General features: G+C 50.4%; 8 protein-coding genes and 1 non-coding gene across 9 annotated transcripts; 4 read left to right on the forward strand and 5 right to left on the reverse strand.

Annotated features, from left to right (window-relative positions):
• Window positions 1-114: 114 nt before the first annotated feature.
• Window positions 115-2,578, reverse strand: P174DRAFT_507667 (GMC family oxidoreductase; the record flags this gene model as incomplete). Its single annotated transcript, XM_024831393.1, has 6 exons — window positions 2,049-2,578; window positions 1,877-1,996; window positions 1,609-1,825; window positions 1,025-1,561; window positions 370-973; window positions 115-317 (listed from the first exon to the last, which is right to left on the reverse strand). Exons 1-6 carry the CDS (start codon window positions 2,096-2,098, stop codon window positions 115-117), a joined length of 1,731 nt encoding a protein of 576 aa, XP_024677966.1. The 5' UTR covers window positions 2,099-2,578.
• A 1,591-nt stretch (window positions 2,579-4,169) lies between these two features.
• P174DRAFT_445909 (uncharacterized protein) lies at window positions 4,170-5,823 on the forward strand. The gene is made up of 8 exons (XM_024828446.1): window positions 4,170-4,406; window positions 4,466-4,493; window positions 4,541-4,712; window positions 4,757-4,893; window positions 4,947-5,001; window positions 5,054-5,119; window positions 5,174-5,303; window positions 5,361-5,823. Exons 1-8 carry the CDS (start codon window positions 4,248-4,250, stop codon window positions 5,718-5,720), a joined length of 1,107 nt encoding a protein of 368 aa, XP_024677967.1. The 5' UTR covers window positions 4,170-4,247; the 3' UTR covers window positions 5,721-5,823.
• Window positions 5,824-6,107: 284 nt separating this feature from the next.
• On the reverse strand, window positions 6,108-6,179 carry P174DRAFT_t177. The gene has a single exon. It is a non-coding gene; the product is annotated as a tRNA-Cys (tRNA).
• Window positions 6,180-6,866: 687 nt separating this feature from the next.
• Window positions 6,867-8,556, reverse strand: P174DRAFT_414317 (putative salicylate hydroxylase). The gene is made up of 6 exons (XM_024824389.1): window positions 8,397-8,556; window positions 7,754-8,346; window positions 7,643-7,704; window positions 7,511-7,589; window positions 7,351-7,460; window positions 6,867-7,306 (listed from the first exon to the last, which is right to left on the reverse strand). The coding sequence occupies exons 1-6, from the start codon at window positions 8,475-8,477 to the stop codon at window positions 6,969-6,971; spliced, it is 1,263 nt and encodes a 420-aa protein (XP_024677968.1). The 5' UTR covers window positions 8,478-8,556; the 3' UTR covers window positions 6,867-6,968.
• Window positions 8,557-8,881: 325 nt separating this feature from the next.
• Window positions 8,882-9,776, reverse strand: P174DRAFT_455036 (ankyrin repeat domain-containing protein; the record flags this gene model as incomplete). The annotated part of the gene is made up of 2 exons (XM_024829287.1): window positions 8,882-9,181; window positions 9,252-9,776. The coding sequence occupies 2 exons, from the start codon at window positions 9,774-9,776 to the stop codon at window positions 8,882-8,884; spliced, it is 825 nt and encodes a 274-aa protein (XP_024677969.1).
• A 208-nt stretch (window positions 9,777-9,984) lies between these two features.
• Window positions 9,985-11,084, reverse strand: P174DRAFT_445911 (uncharacterized protein). The gene is made up of 2 exons (XM_024828447.1): window positions 11,007-11,084; window positions 9,985-10,936 (listed from the first exon to the last, which is right to left on the reverse strand). Exon 2 carries the CDS (start codon window positions 10,824-10,826, stop codon window positions 10,161-10,163), a length of 666 nt encoding a protein of 221 aa, XP_024677970.1. The 5' UTR covers window positions 10,827-10,936; window positions 11,007-11,084; the 3' UTR covers window positions 9,985-10,160.
• A 185-nt stretch (window positions 11,085-11,269) lies between these two features.
• P174DRAFT_445913 (zinc-dependent alcohol dehydrogenase family protein) lies at window positions 11,270-12,668 on the forward strand. The gene is made up of 3 exons (XM_024828448.1): window positions 11,270-11,394; window positions 11,487-12,002; window positions 12,062-12,668. The coding sequence occupies exons 2-3, from the start codon at window positions 11,492-11,494 to the stop codon at window positions 12,592-12,594; spliced, it is 1,044 nt and encodes a 347-aa protein (XP_024677971.1). The 5' UTR covers window positions 11,270-11,394; window positions 11,487-11,491; the 3' UTR covers window positions 12,595-12,668.
• Window positions 12,669-13,030: 362 nt separating this feature from the next.
• On the forward strand, window positions 13,031-14,097 carry P174DRAFT_57399 (C2H2-type zinc finger protein). The gene is made up of 4 exons (XM_024832389.1): window positions 13,031-13,232; window positions 13,287-13,569; window positions 13,676-13,716; window positions 13,780-14,097. Exons 1-4 carry the CDS (start codon window positions 13,121-13,123, stop codon window positions 13,998-14,000), a joined length of 657 nt encoding a protein of 218 aa, XP_024677972.1. The 5' UTR covers window positions 13,031-13,120; the 3' UTR covers window positions 14,001-14,097.
• Window positions 13,951-15,154, forward strand: P174DRAFT_57413 (uncharacterized protein). Its single transcript, XM_024832390.1, has 3 exons — window positions 13,951-13,968; window positions 14,030-14,969; window positions 15,049-15,154. Exon 2 carries the CDS (start codon window positions 14,194-14,196, stop codon window positions 14,905-14,907), a length of 714 nt encoding a protein of 237 aa, XP_024677973.1. The 5' UTR covers window positions 13,951-13,968; window positions 14,030-14,193; the 3' UTR covers window positions 14,908-14,969; window positions 15,049-15,154.
• Window positions 15,155-16,206: the final 1,052 nt, after the last annotated feature.

A 16,206-nucleotide genomic window follows, 5' to 3' on the forward strand; every position in this document is an offset into this window, starting at 1 on the left:
TTCTTTCTGGATATTCTTTACAGCCCCGAGTACAGACAGTAGGAACATAAATATAATCGCTTGATTGAATCTACTACGATACCTGCATATGTACTGAACTTAATCAACAGGCTGCTACCAAGTCTCCTTGATAAAGTCAGCACACCTCTCCCCAATGCCATACGCAGGCATCTGGGTATGTCCCCCATGCAACGTAGGCATAACGCTGCAATCCGCCACCCGAAGACCAGCAACACTCTTCACCCGTAGCTTGTTATCCAGCACAGCCATCAGATTGTCGTCTTTGCCCATTGCGCATGTGCCGGAAGCGTGATAGCCTATCCCGTCAGTTAGATATAGGACCGCATGTTTCGAGTGCGGATGACTTACAAGTCGTCGCATGCTCCTTGACATACGGAATCCACTCCTCTCTCGTCTTGTACGTATGATGCTTGAGATTCGGCGGCCACGACCCCTTGACGATATCCTTCGTTCCCGCACCGTTCATCACAATCTCGTTGCCGAAGCGACACGCCTCGGTCAACACGAGCATATCCAATGGGTCAGAGAGATAGTTGCAGTCGACGACCGGGTTCTCCTTTGCATCCTTGGACTTGAGCGTCACGGTACCGCGGGACTTGGGCGCAAAGAGCTCGGCAATCATGGAAAAGGCGTGTTTGTGGTCGATGGGGAACTGGTTGTACTGCTTAGGGCCGCCGTAGCATTCCGTCGTGAAGAACTCAATGTTGGGTTGCTTGGGGGTGAGGCCCATGGGATCACGGCCGGGTTGGCGGGGGGCGTCGCGCCAGAGGGGCTCGTCCTTTAGACGGTCGTCGATGCGGGCGAAAGCGAAGGAGCCGAAGGGGAAGGTGGAGAGGAAGCCGGACTTGTGCTCTTTCCACTGCTGGTAGGTTTTGGCGAGGTTGTTGTCGTGGTAGACGTGGAAGTCGTTCGTGAGGCCTTCTTTTTCGGTTTCGTAGAACATGAAGACGATCTGCGATGTGAGTATGTGTGGATGTGGTCAGGGGGATGGTCTTGGTCTTACCAGGTGGTCCATGAGGTTCTTGCCCACGCCGGGGAGATCAACTTGGCAGGGGATGCCGTGCTGCTCCAACTCCTCGCGGGCTCCGATTCCTGAGCGCATCAGGATGGCAGGACTGCAGTATGCTCCTCCGGAGACAATGATTTCCTTTCGCGCGTGGAATGTGCGTGGTGTCCCATCTGCCAGCTGGGTGATGACACTGGTTGCTCGGAGCCCATCGGGACCCTGTTCGAGCACGACGCGGTCGACGGTGGTGTCTGTCTGGATGGTCACATTATTGCGGTGGTATTCCTTAGTGATGTAGTCCGCCGCAGTGGACCGAATGCCCTTGTAGACCGTCCGAGGCACGTGGCCGCATCCATGGGGTATGTCGCCGGTGCTGAACATGTCGTGGTGTAGAGGCAGACCCTGTGAAACGAAGGAGTCCAAGAGGAGATTGGCAATAGGGGCGAGGTCATGGGGTTCGGTGTGCAGAGGGCCGGAATACCCGTGGCTCTTCTCGTCCGCTTTGAACCAGGGCTTGGTGTGGAAGGTTTCCGCCTATACAGTCAGTATATCTCAATCTGCTTTCTTATGATCCAAAATACCTTTCTCATGGCAGCAAAGAACTCCTCGCCACTCCAACCTTCCAGTCCCCAGTCATCGTAGTCCTGTTTGGCACCTCGTATGCACAGTGTGCCATTGCATCCACTACAACCGCCGAGAAACCGACCACGACTGAGTTTCACCTGGCGATTGTCAACTCCGGGCATTGGCTTCGTGATTATGTTCCAGTCGGTCTCTGAGTCGAAGTTGTTCGACCATCTATAAGGAGTTAACCATGAGGCGAGGAGTTGAAGTCTGGTAATCGCTTACCCTCCGGCCATGTGTACATTTTCCAGGTCCCGATTGTGTTGTCCGGCTTCGATGACAAGGATTTTGATATCAGGATTCTCAGCAAGGCGACCTGCGACTACACAACCAGAGGTTCCTCCACTGCGAATGGTGAGTTAGGGCCAGCGAGTGGTATACTTGCTGATGTACTCACCCACAGATGATGTAGTCATATACATCTTGTGTGTTCCCAATCGAACCCATGATGGCGTCTGTCTGTCTTTGGTGTTTGGTGACCAAGTTTTGAGAGTGTCAAGGTGAGGCTGGAGTATCATCTTGACGAAAAATCCCCCTTATTATGGGCGACAGGGTTCATTGTGCAGGAGGGGTAAGGCGAAGCTAAGGTCTCTCGTGTCACCGAGCCATTCGTTTCTGCCACTCCTGAGGAGACCCAGGAAAGCCGGCCTGTCGACCATGATCAGAGGGGAAAGTCGCAGCATGTACGAGCGGGGTCGACTGTGAAGTTAGTCGCGTGTCGACGAAAATGGTGCTGCTCATTCGGAAAACCATAATCCGTGTTCTGGCCGTTGTGACGTCCGAACTCTATTGGCCTGCTGGGAGAAATGGTCGTTTATCATGGTCTCTGATTGGATCTTTCTTGGGAAGCCCTGAGGCATCGACGATCGTCTCCTCATGAATGGCTCAATAGCCAGAGGGATGGGGGCCAGAACTGGTCTGGCAGCCATAGCATTCTGGGAGAAATTGGTCTCCAGATAGTCTGTATCAACTTCTGCATCATCCCTGCTGGCTTCCTCTTGGCGGGAAGAACCGGCGATCATTCCCACGAGCAGACAGACAGCTTGTGACACCTCTTCTTCCATGGAGTTCTGTAATCTTCACAGGTGCTATCATCGACCCAGGACGGAGTAGAAAAAGCAATATTGTATCTAGTGAATCGGACATCTGCAGGACATAACGTCCATGCATCATGCAGTTCTCAGAGCCGAGTGCGCTCCCACATATGACAGGTCTCCATAAGGAGTACGCCCGTCCTCCGACATCAACGGGCGTGACTATTATTGACTTGGCTGGAAATCACCCCAGAAAAATAGTGGATCAGGTCCGCCCTGGTCAAAGACGGGAAATTCCCCGAGAGAGTACTGGGCGTAGTGCTGCTGTTCTTTTACTGGTTCTGGTAAGCCGTCGTGGCTCTGTGGCTTGGACACGAAAAGAATAGTGGCCCTAAGTCTCCCGTTGGAGTCCACTTTCCGAGCTCCGAAGTGTCAATTCGGTAAATGCAATTTGTTCGTACTTCGTAGCGCAGACGCCTAACCTGTTACGAGTTAGGGCAGGGGCTGGCCCTTTTCCCGTTTCTCTCACCTCATACACACCTATCTCCATACTGAGACTCTGGATACCCGTTTACGACGGCTTGATAGGGAAGGCTATGCCGCATGGGTGCAAGCCAATCAACTTTAAACCCGAGGATGGGACGTTACTCCAATTTAACGAGCATTGAGTGTAGTCTCGGCTCGCTCCTTAGTTCCTTGTACTATTAACCCGTGGATAGTAAGGATATGGTGTGTGTTTACTTACTTGAGAGAAGGAAGTTGCCCGCTTTTAAATGCACAGATTGCTCGACTTATATCTGCATGTGAACTGGGAAAAGCAAATTCTCGTATCGTGCAGACTACCGTAAAAGCTTAAAAGCAGATATGCCGGAATTCACGAGCACTACCATGTCTGGAATGGTGACAGCCTCGTATTTCTCATGGCGAACTCTAACGCAACTTTCTATGAGTAATAACCTTTGTCAGGGGTGTGTTAGGCTTTCAACGATCGTCGTCAGCCAAGGCCTCGGTAGCAGTCTACTCCGTAGAGAATAATGGTAAGCAAGCCCCAATGATCCATGTCGCACTTTATGGCACCATCGACCAGGGTCCAGGAAAGTCTTGCCGGGGATCAACAAGGATATTGTCTCATACCGAGACAGGCGCATTGGCGTCGTCTAGACGCATTGTTATGTAGATCATCCAACAAGTGTCTTTGTCTGGTTGGATTTCCCACTATTACGAGAGCTACCATAATTCTATCCATGCTTACCAGGGAACGAGAGCCCACAACTCTGGTTCAGAATCTATCAAACTTAGATTGACATTCACCGAACCCAAAATCCTCCTGGTCGGTTTCCCCTGACAGGCACCTCCATGCACAGGTAAAGACAAAGCTTGAAGGTATTTTACCTGACACAGATCCACTAACATCGATGGTAATGAACCGGTCAACTTCCAGGTGCATGGGTAGCAAGCGCCAGCCGGGACAGTTACGCTGGTTAATTTAAGATATAGCATCTGACATCGTACGATCACTTGCGTCCCGCGTCCTGTTCCTGTTCATTATTCAGTCTCCCAAGATGCCCCAGGCAACCCCGTTTCAGAAGGAGGCCTGGACCGAATATGGAATGGGGGTTCTCATCATTCTTGGTCGAATATTTGCACGATGGAAGGTGGTTGGAGTGAAGAACTGGCAGGGCGATGACTACTTTGCCATCATCGCATTGCTCTTTTGGACCGTGGGTTCTCTGGTGTCTTCGGCAGAAATGACACTGCATCCACTGACAGAGATATGCAGGCCGAACTCACCATGTTGGAACTCATCGGTGAGTAACCTCGACCGATGACAACGGATAATCGACTGACTGGACAGGCCAACATGGTGCCAACATTGGCCTCACTGATGCTCAGCGAGCCGCCATGACCCCGGAGCAGGTCAAGAGCCTTGTCATCGGCTCCAAATGTCTGCTTGCTGGATGGACCTGCTATGTGACACTCATCTGGTGTCTCAAGGCTTGCATGTTATTCTTCTACAACCGCTTGACGTACGTTTCCCGTTACCCTCCAGGCAAGGTGCTAACCATGGTAGACTGGGTCTCATGCAGCAGAAGCTCGTCAAGATCAACGCGGTGCTGTGCGTGTTTTCCTATGCCGCGGTCATCTTCACCATTTTCTTCCACTGCCTCCCGATACAAAAGCATTGGCAGATATACCCGGATCCTGGAGGTAAGCATCATTGCCGAAACTCTGTATACAACGATGCGATTCTGACCCTCTAGAACAATGCACTGTCGACCGAATCAACTACATCGTCCTCGCCGTAACCAACGTCTGGTAAGTTGCAGGCACGAAAATCAACCACAGCGAGGAGACTAACCAGCGGCAGTACGGATGCCGTCCTCGTCTCCATTCCCGTTCCCCTGCTCGCCAAAGTCCGACTAGCATTGCGCCGGTACGCACATCACTTCCAACCTGCACACGCGAGCACTAACAAAAAAAAAAACAGAAAACTCGTCATCGGCGTCCTGCTCTGCGGCGGTGTCTTCGTCATGTGCGCCGCCCTCCTCCGCTGCGTCCTCTCCCTGCAGAGCATCAACAGCATCAACACCAGCACCATCTGGGCAATCCGCGAGACCGTACGGCCCCTCCCTCCCAAGCAAACGTCTTTTGCCTCACTAACAGCTAACAACCAGTTCGTCGCAATCATCGCCGTCAACGCCCCCTGCATCAAACCCCTCTTCAGCTCCTCCGTCTGGCTCGGCTCCTCCAAAGACCCCTCCTCCAAGAACGCGCATCGCTACGGCGGAAGCGCCAGCTACTCCCTCTCCGTCTTCGGCAAATCTAAACCCGACCCGTTGGTTTCGCATACAAGTAAACTGGGCGACCACGCCAGCGACGAGTTCATCCTTCGCGAGCACAGTCAGAGTGGGCCGACCTACGTTAATGATGTGAGCGGTGGTCATGGTCAGCACGTGGATGAGGAGTCGGGCAAGTTCGTCGAGGGAGGAATACAGGTTACTACTATGTATGAGGTGAAAACGGGAAGGGCGTAGGTGGATAGAACGATGGATCGTTTCGGGAGGGATGTATATTATTGATACCTACTGGCCTCGGCGGCTCATTTCCTTTGTATGTCCGATGTCCGTACGCGATGACTTTTTTTTAGATTCAGCATGCAAATGCCACTTTTGGTCTTATATGATGTATAAGTATGAGTAGACCGTCTATGTCTCCTCCCACATGGGCTGTAGATATGTATATATACGAGGCCGCAAGTACAGAGGGACTTTCACATGCTAAACGGTCTTCAAAAATTGCACCGACAGCAAATCAGAAATGCTAGGAGAAAATAGGAGATTTACATAAAAGTAAAAAATACAAGGTAAAGACCGCGATTAAGGAGTACCTACCGCAGGCAAGGCACAGTGGGGAAAAAAAGAAGGGCTAAGCGTGGATCGAACACGCGACCTTAAGATTTGCAATCTCACGCTCTACCACTGAGCTACCAGCCCTATTGGTTGACAGAACTTTATTTATTTTAGTTAATATATTTAAACTGGGCGTGGCACTTGGACCCGGGATTTGTATACTTGAAATTGATCACAAAGTGAAGCTGCTGCCGCTACGTCAGGCTAATGGCGCAATGGGAGGAAATAAAGGTTATATATTTTTATATATAGAACCAATCGTTTCTCCTAGTTAGAGGATGTACACGGATGGCAGTCATGGCACGCCTCAATATATAAAGTACGAGCCTTGTGTCATTGAATTGTAACCCGGGCTCAGCTCTCGACACTTTTCCTTCTGTTGAAGCTGCCCCGAGGTCCTCTCCATCTTTGGCGGCGACCTGTACTCTGATGCTTCCTCCGAGTCACTCGTGGCGGGGGATCAACTGCGGATGTGAAACTGGCTCTCAACCGTCCTCAGTAGATGATTTCACGCATGATGAAATCATCCGGAAGAAAGCAAGAGATTTATGGATGGGTTACTGGAATCGTAAAGAAAACAGACAAGTGGTAGATGCGACTTACAGGACAATAGACGGGACGATTGGCCTACCTCAGCAGCTTGACTATATGTCAAGACAGCTGTGCAGGTAAACCCCATAGACACCCACCGTCATCTTATAAGCATACGCAGCATGATCATTAGTTGAATAACAGCAGACCGGGCCTGAGACATTCTCCACCACATATTGACCGACTCTCCAATGCTCGTGAAATACATATGTAAACCTACAGATGTCTGCTCATCAAAACATGAAAATGCACACAAACTGTATAGTTTATAATCTAGAGCACTCAAACCTCCGATCTTCCACTCAAATACAACTCCAACAACCGCCGACTCTCCTCCAACACGTCACACCGAAAATTATGCTCCATAAACTCCGGCGGCGAAGAAGGAACCTTGGCCCCTGCCGGCATATACTGCTGCGCGCGTTCCCTGACCTTCCACCCCTGATCTTGCCCAGCATTGGAGAATATTGTTATTACAGCCGCACGGTGGACACGAACCTTCTCAAACAGCGCTAGACGATCCCGGATCTCGTCTTGCGTCGGGTGATCCGGCATCCGCGAGAAGATCTCACCCAAGGCACCGCCGTCTTCGATTGCCTGGGCGCCTCCTTGGCCTTGGTCTGGAGAGGTCAGCTAGTTTAAATGGGCAATCGGGATAACGTACGAGGGAGCATTGGGTGTGCGGCGTCGCCTATCAGCACGAGGCGTCCGCGACTCCAGGTTGGGATGGGATCGCGGTAGAGGAGCGGCCATCGTTTGATGCTTGTTGCTTTTCTGTGCTTGGTTAGGGCGCGTTTTGGGCTGAAGTTGATAGATAAGCCTACTTGATGATTCTGAGGAGCGTCGGGTGGAAGTCTTGGTACTGGGCGAGAACGTCGCTGACGTCGGCGGACAGGTTCCAGTCTATCCGAGACGGTCAGTACCTGAAGGGGAATTGCACGGTTATGGATACTGACCTTCTTTTTGACCATCGCCGCCCTCATACAGATGTATGCCCACAAAATTCTCAACCGTGTTACTGGTCCTCGTGAGCTGATGCGTACAATACTGATGATTGAGGGCCTTACTCGGCGCACGAATACCAGATTAGTCGGCGCACACCTTCCGCAACGTATATCCTCATCAAACCATCCTCCCAAAGGTGCGCCGTCTCTGGATCCCGCTGGATATCCTCCGTCGGAATCAGAAACCGGAACGCAGCGGAACCTGTGGCGACAGCCGGGGTAGCATGGCCGATGACATGGTGAATGGCAATAGTATGTACACCATCCGCAGCGACAACAAGGTCAGCTCGATGAACTGACCCATCGACCAAAATGACTGACCCATTCTCAGCGTCGAAGCCAACGACCTCAGACCGCAAGATGATCTCCACGGGGATTCCGGGCGCGTCGGGTGTTGTCGCTAGGCGCCGCAGTTCAGAGTGCAAGTCGACTCGATGAGCCAGATACCAGGGCGCACCATACGTCTCGACGAAGTGGGAGCAATCCACTCCGACTTTTGACGTGAGTGATGTTCCTGGTACCACCATCGTTCGAAGACCCGTCACGAAGCGAGCTTTCTTAGGGTCGAAATCCCAGTGGGAGAGAATCCGGGAGGCGTTCGGCTGGACATGGATTGCTGCTCCGACTTCACGGAGGAACGAGGAGCGTTCGAAGATCTGTCATGTTAGTTTTCTCTCCACTCAACCTGTTCTAATCAGAGGTTTACCTGGACCTTGTGGCCGGCACGACGGAGTCCAATCGCAGCCGCCAGTCCGGCGATTCCACCGCCAACTATAATGACCTTCATCTGTGAGTATCGGGCTCTAGGGTATGATTGATAAACTACGTATGAAGTTAAGTATCTAATGGACCGTTCAATTTTCGGCTTGCACAACTGGCGGGGTGAGGTCGATGAATCACCTCCAGTTCACCGACTGAACGAGGGGGAGACGCATATTTCATGCATCAAGCCCTTGCCTGACAGCCAATCAAGATGGGATCATCCCTGTATATGCGTCAAAGTGGAGGTACTAATACTACACTTACTTGAGTGGTGGTGATAAAGGTGAAGATACGCTGATGAACTGTGATATGCCTTCAATTGGACTATAGCAGCGGGACAGACGACAGGAGAACGAGATGGACGACCCCACGCGCCAACGAAAACAACGAGTCAAGGGAAACAGGGATTATACCCCAAGAGAAATCAAACTACTCTTCGTCCGTAAGCGAATCCACCAAAGCCTGGCTACCATACCGCCGCGCCAGACTAGCTGCAGTATTACCTGCAGCATTGACCAGCGCTGGATCAGCACCACGCGAGAGAAGAAAGACGACGATTTCCGGGAAATGGTTGAAAGCCGCAGCATACATGAGAGGCGTCGCACCGTCCACTGTTCTCTCATTGATACTTTCCGGCGACCGAACCGCGATTCGCTTCAGAAACTCCAAATCGTTGGCACACTCCGCCGCTGCATGCCAGGCCGTCTCGCCCGAGGGCGCCATGAACAACTGAAGCCAGATCGACCCCATCAGCCATCAGAAGCTCCGCCAGACGGGCATCGCAGAATCTGCAAAGCACGTACATGGCGTCGTCAGACAGTCTGCGCTGTTTGCTGGGAAGGTGCCGGACGCGGTCCCACAGGTGAGCGAAGATGGATGCATCCCAGGTCGCGGCGAGGGAGAGGAACGTGCCGTCTTCGCAGTCACTGGTAGCGCCTATGCGTCCGCAAAGCTCCTCCGGAGAGGAAGTGTCAATGATGTATCTCGAGATGCGCTCGGCTTTGGAGGCCAGAGCCAGACCGAGCAGCTTCCAGCCGCTGCGGCTGTAGTGCTGGAGGTTGAGGCCGGCGTCGACGAGACTCTTCAGGGTTTTGACACGGTCGTACCTGATAACGTCAGCGATGGGGTCCGATGAGTGGCCAGTCAGCTTTTTGAAGGCTCTGGCGCTTGGTACGGTGTAGATGTTGTTGTCAATGAAGCGTTTCTGCACGATTTCTTTTTCATGGGGTGCGAGCTCACCGTCTGACTCGATGATCTTCCATAGTTCCGGGGTCTCGAGGTACTTGAGACTGGTAGGGGAGATTTTGTACAGCTCTGGTGACATTTCAAGGTTCAAATTGACGATTGCAGACAGGCTTGGTGGGAGGGATATTTGAATTGATGGAGTAAATGCAAGTTCTGTCGCCTTGACCGATATGAAATATTATATCGCTCTCCATCCGTTGTCTTAGACATCGTATCATCTGTCTTGAACGTCACTGCCTCTGAGCATGAGCGAGTTGTGGCATTGTCACCGGAAATGTGCGACTATCATGAAGTATACGGGAATATAATGCAGTGTTGTTCTTTGTTTCCCATTACCTCGCGAAAATCTATTAAACAGGGAATACAATGCATTGTCTCACCCTCCTTTGTCTCCCAACATATGGGACAATGCATTGTACTCCAAGACTAGAGAACTCGGGGAGAGACATATCAAAATCCCAGTTTATTGATCAACGGAAGTCTCCGGCTGCACCTCCTTCCTCATGAACGCCTCCCACAGCTTAACCACCTCCCCATCCAGCGTCCTCTCCTCATAAAGCGGCTCTTCCTTCCAGCTCACATACCCAAGACTCTCATACCACTCCTGAATACTAAACGCCGGCGGCGTCATGCCCAGTCTCTCCCAGAGACCCCGCCACTCGGGCCCCTCATCATACAGATACCGTTTACTCTGCGCATTAAGCGTAACGAACCGACAGCGCGGGCTACCATACGGCTCCACGATGGCCATTTCCTCAATCAAGCGCATCGCATGCCGTCCCAGCCCGTAGGAGCGGTATTCAGGCAGGATGAAGAACGAGCTGATGGTCAGCACGGACTTGTCTGCGCGCGCGAGGTCGGGGTCAGGCGGGTCGCAGTATGCGTCGAGGGCGATGTGGCCTGCGCGAATGCGAATGCCTTTCTCATCACTAGTGATGGGATCGGGGATGGTGATCCAGAAGAGGGCTTTGAGGTTTTCTTGTTGTTTTTGTTTCCATTTCTGGAGGGTCTGCGGGTCGGAGAACCAGCCGCAGATTTTCCGTTGTCTTTGGAGCTCAGCGAAATGATCTGTGCTGTCTAGATTGACGAGCTCGAGGAGGCAGTTGGCAGTGAGAGATGGAGATTTCATTATTGTGATGCAGAATAGATCAAAATCAAAGGGATCCTGCGTCTTTGAATCTGTGACTTGCATAAGGAATATCCATGCGCTCATGAGTCATGCCGGCTTGAGTCGGGAGTCTTGTAGTGTCAGCCATTAAAACCACTAGTATGTTGTTTGTGTATAAGCAATACGCGCACTCTAGAGTACCTTCATTTGCTGGTTGGCCGATTATGGCTCTCCTTCATTCAATAACACAGGACTGAGAAAGACGAATCCATTACTCTCTTGAGAGTATGAAATTATACAACTAATCATAACATAGGACTTGCAAGCCTTATGTTCTCCAAAATTGGAGATGTAGTTAGGAAGGGCCCACTTCCCCAAAGCTTCATCTCCAAACGGCTCAACCACTTCAGAATTGCCATCAAATGCGGATCTTTGCTACTCGCATTCTAATCAAACACCTTATTCACCCATACATGACATGATGATGATGATTGGAAATCGCCCGCCATTACTTCATGTGGATTTCAAATCAAATGGTGTCTTAGCTGCCAGGTTGAGAAATGACGCGGTACTTTTCACCTATATAAGGGTATACAATCTTCATCCCTTCGACACTTCAGATACAGTTTCCAAATTGACTTCTTTGGCAACCATTCTAATTGCTGTTTCATACCCTCCTAGCTGCCATGTCTCAAACCGTCATACGCTTTAACGGTCCCCGCGACTCGGTCCGCAACCTCAAGGCTTTCAAGGAGGAAATCGCCGAGCCGACCAAATATGAAGTCTTGATAAGGGTACATGGTGTCTCGTTAAACTACCGTGATATTGCCGTTGCCACCTCTCTGTACCCATTCCCCGTCAAAGATAATGTCATTCCTTGCTCCGATGCCGCCGGTGTCATTGTTAAGGTTGGCGAGGGCGTCAAGAAGTTTGCTGTGGGAGACCACGTCATTGGCACCTTTGATCTTTCGAACCTCTTTGGTCAGCAGAAGGACTGGAATAACGGCCAAGGCGGACCTATTGACGGCGTACTCCGTGAATACGTTTGCTTACCCGCGGCCTCTGTCGTCCAAATCCCCAAAGAGTCGCCTCTGAGTTTTTGTGAATGGTCTACTTTGGTTTGCACCGGTGTGACTGCCTGGAACGCTCTGTACGGAAATATTCCTCTCAGGCCAGGCCAGACTGTCTTATTTCAAGGTGAGTAGCCCTTTAATTCATTGATCATCATCGAAAATACACCCTTACCAGCGGAGTAGGCACAGGTGGAGTATCCATCAGTGGCTTGATCCTCGCCAAAGCCGCGGGAGCTAGAACCATCGTGACCTCTTCTAGCGATGAGAAGCTCGATTTTGTCAAGCAGAAGTTCGGTGCTGACCTTACCGTCAATTACAAGAAGCACCCTGAGTGGTCCAAAGAGGTCCTTCGTCTGACGAACGGAGAGGGTGTGGACTACATTTTTGAAAACGGCGGATCCGGTACGATTGGTGAGAGCCTGAAGGCCATCAAAATGGGTGGTAATATCTCTGTTATCGGCTTTTTGTCCCCAGCCGAACAGTCAAAAATGCCTGATGTCGCTTCCCTGGCTCTTGCCAAGGGTGCCGTCGTGCGTGGTATCGTCGTTGGATCCACGCAGCTGCTGGAGGAGGTCACGCGCTTCGTGACAACCAAGGGGCTGCGACTGCCTGTTGACAAAGTCTTTGACTTCAAGGAAGACGCAGTCATCCAGGCTTATGAGTATGTCTCTTCCGGTTCTCAGATCGGCAGGGTCTGTATCAAGGTCGCGGAATAAGTGTTCTGCGGTGAGGGATTTAAGAGCCTTCGATAGACAGACGGGGACGCTGATGTCCTCGACGCAAAGCTTCCAATAGTACTTTTCCATTCGATATCCCCTAGATTACTTAGTAGAAAAGACCTATCTGCCTATGGTATGGCGCTACAGTCAGACTGGACGCAGCGTATAGGGATGTGAATAAACGTATATCATCTTGATCAGTGTCCCCTTTAAGCCGCCACCTCTTTACCGAGGAAAGTAATAGTCCTAGGAAAGAGAAATCCATATAGGTCTGCTCCTTGAACTAGATCATTATGGATAATAATAAACCATTGAATTTTTCGGTTAACCCCATCCTCTCCATGGCTTGAGGCCCGACGCCCCACTTCCCCAACGGCGTCTCCAAAAGTTCCCTTAATCCTGCCACTCGATGGTTCAATTGCATCATCCCTAATTTTCGTTCGAACCTACATTCATTTTCCTGGTACTGGTCTGCAGATTCCGAATTTCCTGCGCTTGTGTACTGCTTCCACTCGGAGCTGTAATGGCCTCTTTACTGGAGCCTAGCGCTGAAGCCAATGGAAAACAGTTCATTTGTGCGTTCTGCCAAAGGGAGTTCCGCCGGCTGGAGCACTTACAGCGGCATACGAGGAGACGTTGGTAACCGCTCTCGGCAAAAGTGCTACAGATAGCTGATCATATACAACAAGATACCAATGAAAAGCCTTTTAGCTGTTCATGTGGCCCACTCTTCTCGAGACGAGATCTCCTCAGGCGACATGAACGCATCGAGCATGGGTCTATCGAGAATTCGTCGCGGCAGTTATATACGCAATTCACAGCAAATTCAGTCAAGGCTTGCACAGAGAATACGCGGACCAGCGCTAGTCAGCGAAGAGAGATATTGTTAGAAGGAGGTACAGCTCTTAGGTCGGACCTGACCTCGAGTCAACCGTATCATCTTCCGTCTCAAATCAGATGCACTCAGCACCGGTATAAAGCGAGATGCCCCTTCCTTTTCTTTCGTAATACTGGTCTTGATGCGTTTCTTTTCTGATCAACTAGGAAATAGACTGAGTAACTAACCAGATTTATCTAGGCGGCGTCTTGCAGACTGGGAGCAGGTTGATAGGGACGGAAGTAAGCTTCAATATCAGCCGCTTTATTCACCAGCATCATGGTTTTCTAAATTCTACTGTCTAGGAGGAAATGGGGCTGAGCAGAGTCTTCCAGGAGGGATCTCGTCCGCTGAAAGTCCGAGTTACGCGGACCGCCCTGACGGGATCCCAGTTGTTCAAGTTGCAACTCCAGGTTCAACATCTACCCCCCACCAACTGCCTCAAGCTAGCTATCAACACTCTGCTGTTCTTCCAGTTCCACAAATAATACTAGGTCAGTCGCGTTGTCGGCGTCAAAGGCTCTAAACTGACATGCAGCCATTCTCATGGACAAGGTTCTCAGATAGTCCCGTATTTCGCCCATCCGATCATTACAGACTGTCAAAGAAGCAGATTAATACAGTCGTTTGAAGCATGTGCATATTCGGATTCCACCTTCCCGTCCAGTGATGCTTTGACGCGGTTCATAGCTGGGTATTTCACGGGCTTCTACCCTCTTATGCCCTTCACACATGCCCCAACCTTCAAACTTGACGAGTGTTCACCCGAGCTGTGCCTCGCAATATTAGCCGTGGGTGCTGCAGCTCGATATGAATCAAAGTCAGCAACTCAGCTATTTCATTATGCGAAACTTATGATATTAGAACGTCAAAGCCTGAGAACCAGAGCAGCACTGAGGAAACTAACAACCTCTGAGAGTGATGCTACTGCTGTGAGCAGAACTGATACTGATGAAGTTTCCTGTTTGCTTTGTCTTGGTTGGCTTGCGACATGGCAAACGGATTTGGGTCTGCGAGAAGAGGCCATGATCTTACGTGGCTTGCTTGCCCAGACTCTACGGTTGACTGGCTTACCAGAGACTCGGCGCAATTCCGATATTGCATGGGAGGCCTGGGCTAAGCAAGAATTGGAGAGGCGGGCAAAGTTGTTTGCATTCTGCTTTCTGAACACCCAGAGCATTTTGCTCAACTTGCCGCCCATTATCTGGAGTTATGAGATGGATTTGAAACTGCCATCCACTTGTCCTGAGTGGACAGCACCTGACTCAGTCACGTGGAGGCTGCTGCACCAGGACAACCACAACGGACAATCAACCTTTCATGATGCCCTGAAAGACTTGTTGACGCCTGGCCAAGACACCATGCGCAAATGTGTCCCGACGCCCTGTGCTAACTATGTGCTGTTGCATGGACTGATACAGGATATCGTATAGACTCCAGCTCCCCTAGGGACTCTGAATGTTCGGCAGTCCTCAGATCAGCAGGAGCTTTTCCAGTAAGCTAATTTCTTCTCGACTTGGCTTATTGCACAAATATCCACTACAAGGTTCTAATCTAAATTACGATGCTTTCAGAACCGCCTTACGTAGGTGGACAACAGCCTGGCAGAAAACGCCAGAGTCTAATCTCGAGCCCTTTGACCCCAATGGCCCCTTGCCCTTTATGTCAGGTGCAATGCTGAGTTTTGCTTATATCCGTAACTGCCTCTTGGGTGGCGACGAACAGTCCCGAGAGTCTCACTCATGGGACCCTGTCAGCATCGCGGATGGCCTTCGTGCAATGACAGCTGGGAAACGCGAGTGGAGCCAACAACTCGCCGCTCAACACGCTATCCACACACTGGGCATATTAGTTAAACTCGGCATTGAGTACGTCAAACGTAATCAGGCTTTGATTCTGAGACGTTGAGGCTGCGTTATGCGGTCTAGAATGTGCCGTTTTCCTTGATAAATGGCTGCGGGAACTCAAAGGAACCCTCAATAATGATCCTCTATCAGGTTAGTAAACTCGAATTGTTCCCTCTCTAGCGAGTCGCGTTGCAATTCAACTGATTAAAACTCACTTTTGGAGTGTAGAATCAGAGCATCACCTGGTACACTGGATTAAAGAAGTTGTGAAAGAAGGCTTCGCTTCCATTCCAAGTACCAATTTTCAAGCTGATATGAGCGATTTGGATAGCATGGCTGATTGTGTTCTTGAGATTTGGTCATACATCATGCAGGGTAATTCCCCATGGACATTCATCAATATGGTAGGCGATGTGATTGTCGCCTATAAATCGAATGGTCGGTGACTATTGCTTCCATTCTGTCACATAATTCGAGCAAAGACCGCACAATATAACAGAAGCAGTGGTCTGTGCCTTAGATTTCTGTTTCATTCCTCCTTTGCACTGTGGGGTAAATATCCAGAAAACCTCATTCAATTATGGATGAAACCCTAGTTGATCGAAATAATAAGATAATCGTTGTCGGTTAAAGGCGTAACCTAATCTAATTTCATAAACTAAATTTCACTACTAGCAGAGAATATAAATACTAACAGACTTAAAGCCCTACAGAAAGTTATTTTTCTTTTTTGGTTTTCTCCCAATGGCTTGCCGTATCGAGCTAGATGCTTCGCTTGGATCTTGAATCTCGTATTCCGTGAGCCTTCAGACTCTGGGTCTCTTTCCCCTCGACACACATTTGGAGTTGGAAAAGAGTAGTACTTCCAGTAAAGAGCAAACCAGG

This window comes from Aspergillus novofumigatus, assembly GCF_002847465.1.
Source record: "Aspergillus novofumigatus IBT 16806 chromosome Unknown P174scaffold_10, whole genome shotgun sequence".
NCBI lineage: Eukaryota > Fungi > Ascomycota > Eurotiomycetes > Eurotiales > Aspergillaceae > Aspergillus > Aspergillus novofumigatus.

What these genes read in the sequence shown, in the direction of transcription:
- P174DRAFT_445909 (XM_024828446.1), top strand. Translation starts at nt 4,248, where the DNA reads ATGCCCCAGGCAACCCCGTTTCAGAAGGAGGCCTGGACCGAATATGGA. An exon ending in CACCATGTTGGAACTCATCG is followed by an intron (nt 4,494 to 4,540) that starts GTGAGTAACCTC and finishes CTGACTGGACAG; the next exon opens with GCCAACATGGTGCCAACATT. An exon ending in TTCTTCTACAACCGCTTGAC is followed by an intron (nt 4,713 to 4,756) that starts GTACGTTTCCCG and finishes TAACCATGGTAG; the next exon opens with ACTGGGTCTCATGCAGCAGA.
- P174DRAFT_57413 (XM_024832390.1), top strand. Translation starts at nt 14,194, where the DNA reads ATGCCCTTCACACATGCCCCAACCTTCAAACTTGACGAGTGTTCACCC.
- P174DRAFT_57399 (XM_024832389.1), top strand. Translation starts at nt 13,121, where the DNA reads ATGGCCTCTTTACTGGAGCCTAGCGCTGAAGCCAATGGAAAACAGTTC. An exon ending in ATCAGATGCACTCAGCACCG is followed by an intron (nt 13,570 to 13,675) that starts GTATAAAGCGAG and finishes AGATTTATCTAG; the next exon opens with GCGGCGTCTTGCAGACTGGG. An exon ending in GCAGGTTGATAGGGACGGAA is followed by an intron (nt 13,717 to 13,779) that starts GTAAGCTTCAAT and finishes TCTACTGTCTAG; the next exon opens with GAGGAAATGGGGCTGAGCAG.
- P174DRAFT_414317 (XM_024824389.1), bottom strand. Translation starts at nt 8,477, where the DNA reads ATGAAGGTCATTATAGTTGGCGGTGGAATCGCCGGACTGGCGGCTGCG. An exon ending in ATCTGGTATTCGTGCGCCGA is followed by an intron (nt 7,705 to 7,753) that starts GTAAGGCCCTCA and finishes CACGAGGACCAG; the next exon opens with TAACACGGTTGAGAATTTTG. An exon ending in ACGCTCCTCAGAATCATCAA is followed by an intron (nt 7,461 to 7,510) that starts GTAGGCTTATCT and finishes AACCAAGCACAG; the next exon opens with AAAAGCAACAAGCATCAAAC.
- P174DRAFT_445911 (XM_024828447.1), bottom strand. Translation starts at nt 10,826, where the DNA reads ATGAAATCTCCATCTCTCACTGCCAACTGCCTCCTCGAGCTCGTCAAT.
- P174DRAFT_445913 (XM_024828448.1), top strand. Translation starts at nt 11,492, where the DNA reads ATGTCTCAAACCGTCATACGCTTTAACGGTCCCCGCGACTCGGTCCGC. An exon ending in CCAGACTGTCTTATTTCAAG is followed by an intron (nt 12,003 to 12,061) that starts GTGAGTAGCCCT and finishes CCAGCGGAGTAG; the next exon opens with GCACAGGTGGAGTATCCATC.